Raw genomic sequence first — 18469 nt, forward strand, 5'->3', positions numbered from 1 at the left:
CCTTCCCTTTGAGAGGAAGTACGTCTCCATTGGAGCGGTGTGGAGGCACAATGCTCCCCAAGAAGCCACTAGGGCCACCTTATTCTCCTCACGCCCTCACACAATGCAAGATGTCATGATTCCACTAGTGGTTCCCTTGAAGGCGGTGACCGGACCTATACAAACAAGGATGGGGCTCTCTCCACAACTGAACTGGAGGCTCCTGATAACCCAAAAGTGTAGGGGAGCGCAACAGCTTTCGAGGGTGAAGTACAACCCAAATTTATTGATTCGACACAAGGGGAGCCAAAGAATATTCTTGAGTATTAGCAATTGAGTTGTCAATTCAACCACACCTGGATAACTTAGTATCTGCATCAAGGTATTTAGTAGCAAAGTAGTATGATAATAATGGTAATAGTAGCAAAAGTGAAGATAAATGTTTTTGGGTTTTTGTAGCAGTTGTAACAGTAGCAACGGAAAAGTAAATAAGCGGAGAACAATATATGAAAAGCTCGTAGGCAATGGATCAGTGATGGATAATTATGCCGGATGTGATTCCTCATGTAATAGCTATAACATAGGGTGATACAGAACTAGCTCCAATTCATCAATGTAATGTAGGCATGTATTCCGTAAATAGTCATACGTGCTTATGGAAAAGAACTTGCATGACATCTTTTGTCCTACCCTCCCATGGCAGCGGGGTCCTAGCGGAAACTAAGGGATATTAAGGCCTCCTTTTAATAGAGAACCGGACCAAAGCATTAACACATAGTGAATACATGAACTCCTCAAACTACGGTCATCACCGAGAAGTATCCCGATTATTGTCACTTCGGGGTTGTCGGATCATAACACATAATAGGTGACTATAGACTTGCAAGATAGGATCAAGAACACACATATATTCATGAAAACATAATAGGTTCAGATCTGAAATCATGGCACTCGGGCCCTAGTGACAAGCATTAAGCATAGCAAAGTCATAGCAACATCAATCTCAGAACATAGTGGATACTAGGGATCAAACCCTAACAAAACTAACTTGATTACATGGTAAATCTCATCCAACCCATCACCATCTAGCAAGCCTACGATGGAATTACTCACGCACGGCGGTGAGCATCATGAAATTGGTGATGGAGGATGGTTGATGTTGATGACAGCGACGAATCCCCCATCTCCAGAGCCTCGAACGGGCTCCAGATCAGCCCTCCCGAGAGAGATTACGGCTTGGCGGCGGCTCCGTGTCGTAAAACACGATGAAACTTTCTCTCTGATTTTTTTCTCCACGAGGCGGAATATATGGAGTTGGAGTTGAGATCGGTGGAGGTCCAGGGGGCCCACGAGATAGGGGAGCACGCCCTACAGGGGGGCACCCCCCTGTCTCATGGACAGGCCCTGGGCCCCCTGGTGTATTTCTTTCGCCTAGAAATTCTTATTAATTCCAAAAAGTGTCTCCGTGGATTTTCAGGACATTCCGAGAACTTTTCTTTTCTACACATAAAACAACATCATGGCAGTTCTACTGAAAACAGCGTCAGTCCGGGTTAGTTTCATTCAAATCATGCAAGTTAGAGTCGAAAACAAGGGCAAAAGTGTTTGGAAAAGTAGATACGTTGGAGACGTATCAACTCCCCCAAGCTTAAACCTTTGCTTGTCCTCTAGCAATTCAGTTGATAAACTGAAAGTGATAAAGAAAAACTTTTACAAACTCTGTTTGCTCTTGTTGTTGTAAACATGAAAAGCCATCATTCAAGTTTCAGCAAATATTATGAACTAACCATACTCACAATAACACTTGGGTCTCACAATTACTCATAATAATAGCATAATCAGCTAGCGAGCCATAATAATAAAACTCGGATGACAACACTTTCTCAAAACAATCATAACATGATATAACAAAATGGTATCTCACTAGCCCTTTCTGAGACCGCAAAACATAAATGTAGAGCACCTTTAAAGATCAAGGACTGACTAAACATTGTAATTCATGGTAAAAGAGATCCAGTCAAGTCATACCCAATATAAACCAATAGTAATGAATGCAGATGACAGTGTGCTCTCCAGCGGGTGCTTTTTAATAAGAAGGGTGATGACTCAACATAAAAGTAAATAGATAGGCCCTTTGCAGAGGGAAGCAGAGATTTGTAGAGGTGCCAGAGCTCGATTTTAAAATAGAGATTGAATAAAATTTTGAGCGGCATACTTTCACTGTCAACGCAACAACTATGAGATGGTTGTATCTTCCATACTACATGCATTATAGGCAGTTCCCAAATAGAATGGTAAAGGTTTATACTCCTGCAACCACCAACAAGCATCAATCCATGGCTTGTTTGAAACAACGAGTGCCTCCAACTAACAACAGCCCTGGGGGAGTTTTGTTTAGTTATTTTGATTTGCTTTGATCTTTTTGGATCATGGGACTAGGCATCCCGGTTACTGGCCCTTTCTCGTGAATGAGGAGCAGAGTCCACTCCTCGTGAGAATAACCCACCTAGCATGGAAGATATAGGCAGCCCTAGTTGTAACATGAGCTGCTCGAGCATACAAAACAGAATTTCATTTAAAGGTTTGGAGTTTGGCACATACAAATTTGCTTGGAACGGCAGGTAAATACCGCATATAGGAAGGTATAGTGGACTCATATGGAACAACTTTGGGGTTTAAGGAGTTTGGATGCACAAGCAGTATTCCCGTTTAGTACAGGTGAAGGCTAGCAAAAGACTGGGAAGCGACCAACTGAGAGAGCGACAACAGTCATGAACATGCATTAAAATTAATTTACACCGAATACAAGCATGAGTAGGATATAATCCACCATGAACATAAATATCATGAAGGCTATGTTGATTTGTTTCAACTACATGCGTGAACATGTGCCAAGTCGAGTCAATCAATTCATTCAAAGGAGGATACCATCCCATCATACCACATCATAATCATTCTAATAGCATGTTGGCATGCAAGGTAAACCATTATAACTCAAAGCTAATCAAGCATGGCACAAGCAACTATAATCTCTAAATGTCATTGCAAATATGTTTACTTCATAATAAGCTGACTCAGAAACGATGAACTCATCATATTTACAAAAACAAGAGAGGTCGAGTTCATACCAGCGTTTCTCCTCCCAATAAGTCCATCATATATCGTCATTATTGCCTTTCACTTGCACGACCGAATGATGCGTATAATAATAAGAGTGCACGTGCATTGGACTAAGCTGGAATCTGCAAGCATTCAACTCAAAAGAGAAGACAAGTAATATGGGCTCTAAATTAAATAAACAATCATGCATATGAGAGCCACTATGCATTTTCAATATGGTCTTCTCGACCACCAAAGGAAAGAAAAGAAAATAAAACTATTTACACGGGAAAGCTCCCAACAAGCAAGAAGAAGAACTAGAAATCTTTTTGGGTTTCATTTTAATTTCTACTACAAGCATGGAAATTAAACTAACTATTTTTTTTTGGTTTTTCTCAAGGTTTATCAAACACACAAGAAGAAAACTAGAAAAAGGAACTTTAAACTAACATGGGTAATACAATGAAAGAGTATGAGCACCGACGACTAGCGTGTGAACATGAATGTAAAGTCGGTGAGAAATACGTACTCCCCCAAGCTTAGGCTTTTGGCCTAAGTTGGTCTAGTACCAAGGATTGTCTGGCTGATATCCATAAGTGAATCCGGGGTTGTACTGAGATGCAGTGGCAACCGCCTCCTGAGCTGTAGCATGTTGGCGAGCTGCCTCCACTCCCCTCTTGTATTCAGCTGCTTCCTCCATGGTGACAACATATCTTCCTTTTGCGTGATAATCAAAAAGGTAGGGAGCAGGAAGAGTAACACGGACGACGTTGCGTCTGTCATAGATTAGTCGATAATGGAGGAATTGTTCATTCCTCTCAAGAAAATGATGATTAAACATAGCTTCTTTATCCAAATAAATAGGGGGTAAAATCATATCCCCCTCTCGTGGGGCTATATTAAGATAATTAGCCACACGGGTTTCATAAATTCCTCCAAAGAAATTTCCCTTTCTACTATTATTCTGCAACCTTTGTGCAACTATTGCCCCCAAGTTATAACCTTTATAACCTAACACAACACTCTTGAGGACACATAGATCAGGGACACATATGTGACATGCTTCATCCTTACCGTTAATACATCTACCAATGAAGAGAGCAAAATAATGTATAGCAGGAAAATGAATGCTCCCTATGGTAGCTTGTGCTATGTCCCTAGATTCTCCCACAGTAATACTAGCAAGAAAATCTCTAAATTCAGATTTGTGAGGATCATTAATATTACCCCACTGCAGGAGTTTGCAAGCATTTGTAAAATCCTCTAAGTCCATGGTATAAGATGTATCATAAATATCAAATATGACACTAGGAGAATTACGCGTATAGTTATATTTAAACCTCCGCACAAAGGAATCGGTCAATTGATAGTACTGCGGGCACTTATCTTGTAAGAAGTACTCCAGCTTGGCATTACGCACATATGCGTCAAATTCCTCCTTAAAGCCCGCTTTGACCATAAAATCATCGGATGGCCACTCACAAGCTCATACATCCGCGTTCCTCGGCAATTCAACATCTTGCTCATGTATAGCAATCCTGGGCCCTTTCTTCACCGAGGAACCACCTTGGTACATTCTCCTAAGCATATTTCTTTTTCTGAAATAAATCTGAAATTTTAGTAACTTCAAAATAAAAGTGAATAAAACTAAACAAGAATGGTAGCAACTACTCCTACAAGTGCCTAGAGCCTATATCATGCATCAGAAATGCTTGGGACCTCATAAATTTAACATGCAAGCTCAAGAACAGGGTCACCAAGGCAACAAGGATTTGCAATGAATAAAGCACTAGAACATAAACTAATTGGACCAATGGAGGAGTCACATACCAAACAACAATCTCCCAAAGCAGTTTTGTGAATGAGCTTTGAGCTAAGAGATCGAAAATCGCAGCAAAACGAGCTAGAACTCGTGCTTGAGCTGGATGGGGATTTTTTTTGAGTAAAAGATGAAGTGTGTGGGTGCTGGCATAAGTGGAGGGGAGCCACCAGGGGCCCACGAGACAGGGGTGCGCGCCCTCCACTCTCGTGGCCTGGTGCTTGCCCCTCCTGCAGTGTTTTCGGTTTCTAAAATCCTCAAATGATCCATAAAAAATCATACTAAATTTGCAGGGCATTTGGAGCACTTCTATTTTCGGGATATTTTTCATTGCACGGAAAAATTCAGGAAACAGACGGATAATACTATTTTTGCTTTATTTAATCTAAATAATAGAAAGTAAAAAGATGGTACGGAAGGTTGTGCCTTCTAGTTTCATCCATCTCGTGATCGTCAAAATTAACCCACTAACAAGGTTGATCAAGTCTTGTTAACAAACTCATTCCGAATAGCACGGAACCGGAGAAATTTTGAATAACACTAAGTTACCTCAACGGGGATATGAAAATCCCCAACAATAAGAATATCATACTTTTTCTTGACAGTAGGGAGAGGAAATTCAAAACCTCCAAAAATAATAGTTGGAACTTTTTCAATAGAATTAATGCTATGAACTTGAGATTGTTTCCTCGGAAAGTGTACCGTATGCTCATTACCATTAACATGAAAAGTGACATTGCCTTTGTTGCAATCAATAACAGCCCCTGCAGTGTTCAAAAAAGGTCTACCATGGATAATAGACATACTATCATCCTCGGGAATATCAAGAATAACAAAGTCCGTTAAGATAGTGACATTTGCAACCACAACAGGCACATCCTCACAAATACCGACAGGTATAGCAGTTGATTTATCAACCATTTGCAAAGATATTTCAGTAGGTTTCAACTTATTCAATTCAAGTCTACGATATAAAGAGAGAGGCATAACACTAACACCGGCTCCAAGATCACATAAAGTAGTTCTAACATAATTTCCTTTAATGGAGCATGGTCTAGTCGGTACCCCTGGATCTCCAAGTTTCTTTGGTATTCCACCGTTAAAAGTGTAATTATCAAGCATGGTGGAAATTTCAGCTTCCGGTATCTTTCTTTTGTTTGTAATGATATCCTTCATATACTTAGCATAAGGATTTACTTTCAGCATATCAGTTAAACGCATACGTAAGAAAATAGGTCTAATCATTTCAACAAAGCGCTCAAAATCCTCATCATCCTTTGACTTGGATGGTTTAGGAGGAAAGGGCATGGGTTTTTGAACCCATGGTTCTCTTTCTTTACCGTGCTTCCTAGCAACAAATATCTCTTATCATAATGTTGATTCTTTGATTGTGGGTTATCAAGATCAATAGCAGGTTCAATCTCTACATCATTGTTTTTGCTAGGTTGAGCATCAACATGAACATTATCGTTAACATTATCACTAGGTTCATGTTCATCACCTGATTGTGTTTCAGCATCAGAGATAGAAATATCATTGGGATTCTCAGGTGTGTCTACAGTAGGATCACTAGAAGCATGCAAAGTCCTATCGTTTTTCTTTTTCTTCTTTTTGGAAGAACTATGTGCCTCTAAATTATTTCTCTGAGAATCTTGCTCAATTCTCTTAGGGTGGCCTTCAAGATACAAAGGTTCCTGAGTCATTCTACCAGTTCTAGTAGCCACTCTAACAGAAAAGTCATTTTTATTATTTAATTCATCAAGCAAATCATTTTCAGCTTTAAGAACTTGCTCATCTTGAGTAGCAACCATGGAAGCATATTTGCTAACGAGGTGAAGTTCATCTTTAACTCTAGCCAGATTATCACTTACACGTCCTATCTCGAAAGCATTATTCTTTAACTCTCCACCAACATAAGCGTTAAAACTTTCTTGTCTAGCCATAAAGTCATCAAATTAATCTAAGCATGGGCTATGAAATTTAGTAGAGGGGATTTCAACTTTATCATATCTATAGAGAGAATTTACCTTTACTACCTGTGTCGGGTTACCAAGACAATATGGTTCTTCAACGGGTGGTATATTAAGACCATGTATTTCCTCAATAGGAGGTAGATTCTTAACATCTTCAGCTTTAATACCTTTTTCTTTCATTGATTTCTTTGCCTCTTGCATATCTTCAGGACTGAGAAATAAAACACCTCTCTTCTTCGGAGTAGGTTTAGGAATAGGCTCAGGAATTGGCTCAATTGGTTCAGGAATTTCTTCAGGAATTGGCTCAGGAAGAGTCCAATTATTTTCATTAGTCAACATATTATTCAATAATATTTCAGCTTCGTCGACTGTTCTTTCCCTGAAAACACAACCAGCACAACTATCCAAGTAGTCCTTGGAAGCATCGGTTAGTCCATTATAAAAGATATCAAGTATTTCATTTTTATTTAGAGAATGATCAGGCAAAGCATTAAGTAACCGGAGAAGCCTCCCCCAAGCTTGTGGGAGACTCTCTTCTTTAATTTGCACAAAATTATATATTTCCCGCAAGGCAGCTTGTTTCTTATGAGCAGGGAAATATTTAGCAGAGAAGTAATAAATCATATCCTGGGGACTATGCACACAACCAGGAGCAAGAGAATTATACCAAGTCTTAGCATCACCCTTTAACGAGAACAGAAATATATTAAGGATATAAAATAGCGAGATCTTTCATCATGAGTGAACAGGGTAGCTATATCATTCAACTTGGTAAGATGTGCCACAACAGTTTCAGATTCAATGCCATAAAAAGGATCAGATTCAACTGGAGTAATAATCTCAGGATCAACAGAGAATTCATAATCCTTATCAGTAACACAGATAGGTGAAGTAGCAAAAGCAGGGTCAGGTTTCATTCTAGCATTAAGAGACTGCCGCTTCCATTTAGCTAATAATTTCTTAAGATCATATCTATCATTGCAAGCAAAGATTTCCCTAGCAGCTTCTTCATTCATAACATAACCCTTAGGAACAACAGGCAATACATAATCATTGGGAGAACCTTCATCATCACTATCATCAATAATAGCATCTTCAATATTTTCATTCCCCCTAATTCTAGCAAGTTGTTGATCAAGAAATTCACCTAATGGCAAAGTAGTATCACGCACAGAAGTAGCTTCATCATGCATAGCAGAAGTGGCATCATCAATAACATGCGACATATCAGAATTCATAGCAGTAGCAGGTTTAGGTGTCGCAAGCCTACTAATAACGGAAGGAGAATCTAATGCAGAGCTAGATGGCAGTTCCTTACCTCCCCTCATAGTTGAGGGCAAAATCTTGGTTTTAGCGTCTTTCAAGTTCTTCATAGTGATCAACAGATATAAATCCCAAGTGACTCAGAGAATAGAGCTATGCTCCCCGGCAATTGCGCCAGAAATTAGTCTTGATAACCCACAAGTGTAGGGGATCGCAACAACTTTCGAGGGTGAAGTACAACCCAAATTTATTGATTCGACACAAGGGGAGCCAAAGAATATTCTTGAGTATAAGAAGTTGAGTTGTCAATTCAACCACACCTGGATAACTTAGTATCTGCAGCAAGGTATTTAGTAGCAAAGTAGTATGATAATAATGGTAACAGTAGCAAAAGTAAAGATAAATGTTTTGGGGTTTTTGTAGCAGTTGTAACAGTAGCAACGGAAAAGTAAATAAGCGGAGAACAATATATGAAAAGCTCGTAGGCAATGGATCAGTGATGGATAATTATGCCGGATGCGATTCCTCATGTAATAGCTATAACATAGGGTGATACAGAACTAGCTACAATTCATCAATGTAATGTAGGCATGTATTCCGTAAATAGTCATACGTGCTTATGGAAAAGAACTTGCATGACATCTTTTGTCCTACTCTCCCGTGGCAGCGGGGTCCTAGCGGAAACTAAGGGATATTAAGGCCTCCTTTTAATAGAGAACCGGACCAAAGCATTAACACATAGTGAATACATGAACTCCTCAAACTACGGTCATCACCGAGAAGTATCCCGATTATTGTCACTTCGGGGTTGTCGGATCATAACACATAATAGGTGACTATAGACTTGCAAGATACGATCAAGAACACACATATATTCATGAAAACATAATAGGTTCAGATCTGAAATCATGGCACTCGGGCCCTAGTGACAAGCATTAAGCATAGCAAAGTCATAGCAACATCAATCTCAGAACAGAGTGGATACTAGGGATCAAACCCTAACAAAACTAACTTGATTACATGGTAAATCTCATCCAACCCATCACCGTCTTGCAAGCCTACGATGGAATTACTCACGCACAGCGGTGAGCATCATGAAATTGGTGATGGAGGATGGTTCTCCGGAGCCCCGAACGGACTCCAGATCAGCCCTCCCGAGAGAGATTAGGGCTTGGCGGCGGCTCCGTGTCGTAAAACACGATGAAACTTTCTCTTTGATTTTTTTCTCCACAAGGCGGAATATATGGAGTTGGAGTTGAGGTCGGTGGAGGTCCAGGGGCCCACGAGATAGGGGGCGCTCCCTACAGGGGGGCGCGCCCCCTGTCTCGTGGACAGGCCCTGGGCCCCCTGGTGTATTTCTTTCGCCTAGAAATTCTTATTAATTCCAAAAGGTGCGTCCGTGGATTTTCAGGACATTCCGAGAACTTTTCTTTTCTACACATAAACAACATCATGGTAGTTCTGCTGAAAACAACATCAGTCCGGGTTTGTTTCATTCAAATCATGCAAGTTAGAGTCCAAAACAAGGGCAAAAGTGTTTGGAAAAGTAGATACGTTGGAGACATATCAGCTCCCAACAACACCACGAAGCTTCACCACAACGGAATGTGGCTCTGAGGTGACCTCAACTGTCTAGGGTGCTCAAACACCCAAGAGTAACAAGATCCACAAGGGATTCGTGGGGGAAATCAAATTTGTCTTGGTGGAAGTGTAGATCAGGGCCTTGTCAACCAATCCCTATAAAATCAACAAGTTTGATTGGCTAGGGAGAGAGATTGGGCGAAAATGAGCTTTGGAGCAACAATGGAGTTTGGGGAGGAAGAGGTGAGTCTTCTTGGGGAAGAAGACCCCCTTTATATAGTGGGGAACAAATCCAACCGTTATGCAGTCCTCAGTCCGCACACAAACGGTACTACCACTCCAGGAGTGGTACTACCGCCTAGGCGGTAGACACCAGTAGTAAATGCAATGGCACAGGGCCAGGAGCCAATAGTGCCGCCGGAGCGGTACTACCGTTCTCCCTAGCGGTACTACTGCTGGGGTTGCAATGCTACAAAGCATAGGTAGCAGGGCTGTGGTAGTACGACCACAGAGTACTACCGCCCAAGGGGGCGGTACTACCACTTAGAGCCGGAACTACCGCACCCTATTGCTGCTGAAGAAAATAGAGACCTAAGGGGAGAGTAGAGCACCGAGCGATAGTGGCAGCGGTGGTAGGGGCAGTACTACCACTTAGAGACGGTACTACCGCTCGTTCTACTGGATCAAACGGGGTTCCGCGGAAGTGGGACTACTGCTGGACTACAGTAGAACCCGACACGGAAAATGAGAGCCGAGTAGAGAGCGGTAGTACAATCGGAACTAGCAGTGGTACTACCACTTAAAAGCGGTACTACCGCTGCCACCTGCGGTACTACTGCTGGCAGCTCTCCACAACCTCTTCTGCAAAATAGAGGGACAACTCCAAAGAAGCAGAAAGATGACCAGGGTGCAATATGAGTGTGTACGTGATGATTCCACCTAGAACTTTTCAAAGTGGACCCCATCTTGATAGTACAGTTTATCCTACGACTCAAGTCCACCAAAAATGAAACAAAGGGAAATAAATCGTCTTCTGTAACAAGCTGCGAGGGGCGGTAATCGTCTTGTGCCTTATGGTAGAATATCTAAAATGCTCAATGCACATGATTAATCTGCAAATATATTGTCATCAATCACCAAACCACTAAGGTAGAAATATGTCCTAACACTTGGGCCTAGGGGAAGGCATTGTGGAATTAGTTTGTAGAAGATGGGTTGCGGCAGTGAAAAAAACCTAAACCCCAGTTTATGAGCTATTCGGTAAGGGGTTGTTTGGATCCATATGTTTCATGCTATGGTTGGATTTATCTTAATTCTTCTCTTGTAGTACCGAATGCTTGCGAGAGGGAGTAATCATAAGTAGGTTGTTTATTCAAGTAAGAATAACACTTTAGCTCTGGTCCACCCACATGATAATTTATCAAAGCAATGAATGTGACTTAATGAATCATGGTGAAAGTAACTAGATAAAATTCCCGTGTGTCCTCGAGAACATTTTAATTACTATCGGAAGTACTTCCGTCTTGTCCTTAGCAATAATAAGGATTGGGCCACCTTGCCGCACCTTCTTACTTTTGTTACTTGTTACTTGTCACTTGTTACCAATTATCTTGCTATCAAACTATCCATCGAAACTATCTTACAACACTTGCATAGAATACCTTATTGAAAACCGTTTATTGATTCCTCCTGCTCCTTGTTGGGTTTGACACTCTTACTTATCGAAAGGATCATGATTGATCCCCTATACTTGTGGGTCATCAATAGCACATAAAATTTTCTATTTTGATAAAAATCATACATAAATGGCATCAAAATTCTTGCTTAAACTTTATTTCAATGTGTTATCTAATACCATGATTGATCGGATTAGTACTTATGAGCCTCTACATGTGGTAGGCTTGATCACATGTATGAGCAACACTTATATGCTTAGCCAAGAAAAATAAAGGGTAAAATTTCCATAATTATTGTAGAAAAATGTCAAGTAGAACTATTAAAATTATTTCAAATACTATGCTTGTGTATGTTTCTAATTTGTAAAATGGTCACCAACATTTATAAATTTAGCGGGTCCCTATAGTAAATGGTCTACTGCCTTGCGCTTCTTTTATTGTATTGATAATGTGTGCCATGGGCAACCAACATATCGGCTACAAACAAATGAGCTTTCAACTATTGCAATCTAGAATTTTATGCCTCAGTCCCCGCAATAATAATAATGTCACACAATGATCTAGTATCTCAAACTAATGCCTCACAAAAACTGAAGAAGTAATATTTCACTCTTCATACATGCTGATATTAGATTACCTACAACAACAACCAGTCGAGAGGGGGCTTAGCATGACCGTATGTACCGTTAATTGAAGGAGATGGAAAAACACATCGATAATCGATCTCCATCGTTCGCTTCGTTTCTTTTCGTCCCCGCCATGTCGATGGATGCCATCAATTGTACTAGTTGTGAAGCAATGTCCTTTTTTTGTGCGAGACAACCCAAACGCACAACAAGCATGCATGAACAAGACACGATCCCATGTCCTTTTCCTCACCATGAAATGCCCCTACTCATGGATTCATCTTTGACTTTTTCCCTGATCACACGAACTATAAAAAACAAATGGTTGCCGTATAGCGTTGGTAGACCGCCTTTAACACGTGAGGGCATGATATCATTTTGAGCTTTATGTGGTGTACAGATAGGAGGGCCAGTGAAGAAACGACAATAGTAGTCGTGTACAGCTTGCACTACCCGAAAAATGATGGGCGACGGGACAAGACATCCTGAATGTGCATGCGAAGAAGAATGTGCATCGGACAAAAGGTCACCAGAAAAAAGTGAACAAAGAATATGGACTTGCGAACCTCTATCGAAGTGAAGTTGAGTTGTAGATAGGAGTTTGCATAAACTATTCTCTGAATACATGCAGTTTTTGGCTTCTCTATCACAGTGAATTGGCTGATGTCTAGGCACATAATCACGGCGGTGTGGTCAAACATTGATAAGCTCATGCTGTTGTGCATAGCACTACTAGGAAAAGTTTGTATATCATTGTTTTCGACGATGATGACGAACTCTAGTTAGGTGCCAACTTGTTTGCTTGGTGTAGAACCTTCAACAACGTTAGCAATAGCAACATCAACAACAAGAGCATTCGAATAAAAAAAGTGCATCAACATCAAACATCTGTTACACTATCATTGTGTATCTTGAACGTCTCTCTTCTCTCTCTCAATTCGTCACTATTCCTTATCTCTCACACAATCATTTTGATATGCTCTGATCGTCTTCTTTTGCATCATTCTTTCACCTCCATCTGCCCCCCTACCACCCTCTCCCCCTCTATAGTCATAGATGACCCTCGACATGATGGTTAAATCTTAGATGTGATTGCCTCCTTCTCTTAGAGCTCATGTACTTGCCCCCTCTCCAAATTTTGCCTCCATGTTTGAGAGTGAAGTAGAGCATGTTTTGGACCTTTTTTATATATATAAAATGGAAGTATTTCTTACCTCCGACCTCTACATCCCTACATGCATACATTCAATCTTATTACAATGTTCATTACAAAGAAGTGAAACTTCGATCTCGCCAAAAGGAGGGAACGATAAAGTATCATGGATCAACTAAGATGACTCATGCCAACAAAACTACTCTAAAGACCGAGGAGCCTATCACTGGCACGCCGACCAAATCGGGACATAAACTCTCAGAAAATGTACTAGGGATTCTTTGCACCAAGCTCCATCAGTGCCTTGTGATGCGACTTTTAAACATCGATCATAATCGCAGCCAATTGGCACATGAATGTAGGGCCTCCATACAAGAATGCACATTTTTTCTTATAAAAATGACATCATTTCTCATATTAAAGGTTAAATACAAAGCTTGCCACATCAATATGTGTCATGCATGCTTTGGAACTTCAATGGCCAAAAATTTGGATTGCTAGGGTGATGGCTATTGGGTTGGAGTTGCTCTTACGAAATGTGGTCGTGCAATTAGGATAGTCCCGTGCTCCACCTTGGACTATATGATAGCCATGACACATAAGCAAAAGTCTGATGTGACACTTTATTTAATGAGGGAAGAAAGAGCTATCATATCCGATCCTAGTTTATATATAGTTCTTAACACCAAAATCCAGACAACTCAGTACATTTTCTCTCACGAAACACATTAGATGAGAGCTCTTTTCGACACAACAATAATATACAATGCATCGAAGTGGCTATGTTCAATGTGTATGATACCGTCTAAGATAAAATGCAGTAAGTGTCCTCGTTCTTAAAAAAACAAAGGCTGATACATCATTATTCTTTTAAGCAATATGTATGTATTGAATCCATTCATGTTTCCCGCAAAAAAAAAAAAGAATCCATCCATGTGATTTAGGCTGGTAAACCGGGTAGTGGACCGCTGTTCTGTGGGCCACCAACGAGTCAAATCGCGAGCTCCCGCTCAAACCCTCTTCAGCCAGCCATCGCACGAACGCGCCGCCTCTTCTCCTCGCAGAGTCCGGCCGCCCTCGCCGTCCAGCGAACCCCGCCACCATCTCCGGCTTCGCGCCCCGCCATCCACATCGCGTCAAGGCAAGCCTCCCTGGCCGCCGGACCGGGCAGCGCAATCTATCTATCTATCTATCTATGCCCGGCCTTTGTTCCGGGGCTTTTGACGCTACTCCCTTTCCCCATTTGCGGCATCAATCGTGGGTCTGCGCACACACGCGACAACAATTCCCCGTCCCCATCGCTCATCATCTTCATCCCGGTCCCGGGAACAAGTCCACACGGCATCCTCGGATTATTTCTATATCTGAGCGCAGGGCTGCGGTTGCCGTTTTATTAATTAACATGCATCCATAGGCCTGCCTGCCTGCCTTTGCCGTTGGTTATTTAAGTTAAGGTGGTGCGATGAGTCGAGCAAGCTGAAAAATAAATGGGGAGCATTAGTGGTAACACGCAGCCACGATTGCGTCTCGGCCTTGCAAATCTGTCCCGAATTCACGTCCTCGCTGTGGAGCACTTCTCTATCCTTTCATGGTGGTGCGTGGATCCAGCGGGCGCTGGGCTTTTCTATCCAGGCGCCCCAGCTCACGTACGCAATTTTGACTTGCTTCGCCGATCACGTAACGTGTGGCGTAACGTGTTAGGGGTGCCAGCGGATCGTCGGCGATATCTCAGTTACTACTAACCGGAGCAGTCAAGAAAAGGACTAGGTAAAAGATGGGGTGGGGTGGCTTGCTTGCTTTTCGATCACTATTTTCCGGGGAAGCATCAGCATGTCAATTTAATCTTTGCAAGACAAGGCTGTTTTTAGTTTTAAAAACTGCCGCGCGTTGGACTAGAATAATACCCAAGTGGTCGTAGCCAAAGACACCACGGCCGCAAGACCGTCGTATAGCTGAAATTAACAATTCTTCCTCGGGAGCAAATTCGCGTGTGTGAACGGAGGAAAACGAAATGCATGTACACGGGTGTAATTTATATTATCGTCTGTGTTCCTTGTATTGCCATGATGTTTGATGAATAGATCGAGCAGGGGAAAGGGCAGTGGGCACCTTCACTTGTCCTCTTTCGCTTATTGATTTGAAATGTAAGAAATACAAAGAAGTCTTCATCTGTTTTGACAATGTCTACCATCATTCTATGCAAGGTTAAAATTGAGGCAACGACGTGTGCTACGGTTGGAGCGAAGCATTTGGGAAATATTCTGCCAAGAGAGCAATGTTATACAAGGGCTTTAGTTTGTCTTTGTTAGCTTCTCTTTCTTCAGCTCTGTTTGTTATAACTCTCTTTCTTTTTAGTGAATGTTATTAACTCTCTCTTAGTTAGGAATGGTGTGAATCTTTTGCCTCCATTTTGAAACGGAAAAAAAGAAGAAATGGATGAGAGACCTTATGCATTTAGCAACACCTTATGAAGGAGTATGTAATCCTTCGCCTTTTATTAGCTTCCACATGCTTCTTCCATCTTACTACTACATTTTGTAGCTGTAGGACTTCATACAGACAAGATGCAGGGATAGCCGCTAAGCGCAGGTATAAAACAACCAAAGAAACTGAACGAAAGAACAGCACCAACAAACCCCTATATATGTTCTTCTACCTATGCTTCAGGATTAACCATCATGGAATTGATCAATTCGTCGACCGCGCGCAATGTACACATGATTCCGACGGATCATTACATCCATGATCAGATAGGCCCTGCCATTGACGCGCTCAGTTGTTGGCCTTGGCCTGGCGTCCATGGGGCAGCAGCTTGAGCGCCTCCAGGAACGTGAGCTTGAGCCTGCCCAGGTGCGGCCTCACGTTCTGCTTCTCCAGGTACACCGTCTTGAGCGCCTCCCACCCTTGCTTGTGGATGGAGAGCGGGTCTGTGAGCACCGGGTGGTCTTTGGGGTACTGCTCGCTCAGCGTCGTCTCGTCGAGCTGGATCTTGTACCCAATGTAGTGCAGCTGCATGTCCTTGGACGGCTCCTCGAAGGTGCCGCGGGCGAGCCACTCCAGCCCGCCGTAGGGGATCACCTGGATCAGCACGGCGCCGGTGGGGAGGAAGAGCATGTTGGTCAGCCCCGCGCCGTGCACGCCCACCATCACGTCCGCCGAGTTCACCAGCCGGGCGAACCTGGACACCTCCGTGTTGGTGTCCGGCTCGCCCACGCGCACGTCGTACCCGAGGCTCATGGCCATGTCCGCCATGGCGCGCTCGTTCAGGAAGGCGCGCGAGTTCTTGCGGGAGATGATGAGGAGCCGCGGCCGGCGCCGGATGTCCCACCGGTCGCCGCTCGGCTCGGCCGCCGCGCGCGACAGCCCGAACGCGCCCCGCAGCATCGCGCGGAAGTCCACCATCGACGCCCCCGTCGGCGTCTTGGACGCGTCCACGCCCAGCTCCTTGTGGAACGTCGGCCCGACCACCACGCTCCCGTAGCACCGGACCTCGTCGTCGTTGTCGATGTCGATCACCTCGTACTTGCTCAGCCGCTGGAAGATCTCCAGGTACCTGTTGGTCCACCACGACTTGAAGGTGCTCACCAGGAACTGGACCTCGCCGCGGAACCGGTGCGCCGTGATGAACGCCGGGACGAGCACGTCCGTGTAGTCGTGGAACAGGTTGCCGGTGAACCCGCCGGTGGAGAGCACGAAGGCCGTCGCGGAGCTGTTGACCGTGCAATGCGGGCCGCCGCCGGAGAGCGGCCGGAGGGTCCACTCCTTGACGTGCGACAGCGCGTAGGCGTCCTGCTTCCGGCAGTACGGCTTCACCTTCCATTCCCGGTCCAGCGGCCGGACCTGGATGGTCTGGCTGCGGCCCTGCACGCGCACGTCGCCGGCGGCCTCGCACGTGTCCGACCGCCGGCCCGACTCGTAGCACACCGGCTTGCCCTGGCGGTCTATGACAGCGACGGGGACGGGCGTGGTGTTTGTGCTCACGGGCGCGGGCACGCTCACGCCACCCCCGGTCGACGTGTCGGCAGGTATGGGCGGAGTTTCTTCCTCCTCCTCCTCCTCCTCCGCTGCAGATTGCAAAAGTCAGCTCAGCATCAGATCTGGTCTGATCCCCACAAACTCCATTCGATACCCATTAATTCACTCCCCATACGGCCAGGAACATCAAATTTCCTGCCGTATCATACAGCTCCGCCGAATGGAGATGGAAACAATCCCCAAGAACGAACAAATTCATCACAGGAAGGAAGCAAGGGTCGCGGCACATACCAGCTGAATCCGGAGTTGTGACCACAGCTTCATGAGCGACCTCCATCTTGACGCTTCCCTTGTTCATCCCCTGCCTCTCCTCTGCTTTGATGGCGTCCCCTGTCTTCTCTGCAGCAGGCAGGCACGCAAAGAAAGATAAATCCCCCCTCATTCAGAACCAAACGCACAAGAATCAATCACCGCGCGCGTACATACCCATGGGGGAGAGCCTCGTCCTGATGACGGAGAGCAGGACGAGGGACGCGAGCATGAAGGCGATGAGCGACGCATTCCCCAGCCGCCGCCCGTCCCCTCTCGACAGGTTCCTGGTAGACTTCATGGCCTGCCTCTGTCTCTCTCTCCCTCCCTCTCTCTCTCTCTCTCTCTCTCTCTCTGTGGGTGCCCGCTACCGGCAATCTTTGTCTAGCAGGAATGGTTCTCGAGGGGGGCGTGGAGCTTTATACCGGCGGTGGCGGACGGAACAGAACTAACTAGTTCTGTCGTTGAACGGGGCAAAGGCTTCTCACCCTCGTTGAAACGGTAGCGGTGTTGACCGCGTGGACAGAGACGAGGTAGCGATGACGCGACGTGGTAGACGTGGAGGCGAGCTACTGAGACTTGGGAAAAGTGACTCCGGCAGCAGAGAGCAGATCGAGCGCGCAGCTGCCGCCGTCAGTGACCAGTGCCAGCGCTCCATCGAGGATCTCCGAGCTCGGTTCCGACAGTAACTACTGCTCAGCGCCGTCGCTGTCGTCCGTTGGCTCGGGAGCTTGCTCACCTCGAGTCGGATGCCATACTGTTAAGAAGCTGACAGACTTCCAAGTTTGCTGTTGAAAAGTGCTTGCTCGCTTCAGTGTGAAGTCCAAGATTATCAACCAAGTAACTGCAAAACCAACCCCAAACTCTTTGGGTGGCTGAAGCAAGCACTTCCTTGAACTTCTAAAAATGGAGTGGAATTGTGTTAAAAAAAATTGGAGTGGAATCAACAACATCGATGTTATCCTTAAAAATTAAGGCAGTTGAATCAATTACATCCCTATCAATTGCATTGTGTA

General features: G+C 44.1%; 1 protein-coding gene across 1 annotated transcript; it reads right to left on the reverse strand.

Annotated features, from left to right (window-relative positions):
- Positions 1–15761: 15761 nt before the first annotated feature.
- LOC606319 (alpha-1,3-arabinosyltransferase XAT3) lies at positions 15762–17889 on the reverse strand. The gene is made up of 3 exons (XM_044558203.1): positions 17631–17889; positions 17436–17543; positions 15762–17233 (listed from the first exon to the last, which is right to left on the reverse strand). Exons 1-3 carry the CDS (start codon positions 17752–17754, stop codon positions 15942–15944), a joined length of 1524 nt encoding a protein of 507 aa, XP_044414138.1. The 5' UTR covers positions 17755–17889; the 3' UTR covers positions 15762–15941.
- Between the last annotated feature and the right edge of the window lie 580 nt (positions 17890–18469).

This window comes from Triticum aestivum, chromosome 6B (assembly GCF_018294505.1).
Source record: "Triticum aestivum cultivar Chinese Spring chromosome 6B, IWGSC CS RefSeq v2.1, whole genome shotgun sequence".
Classification (NCBI taxonomy): domain Eukaryota; kingdom Viridiplantae; phylum Streptophyta; class Magnoliopsida; order Poales; family Poaceae; genus Triticum; species Triticum aestivum.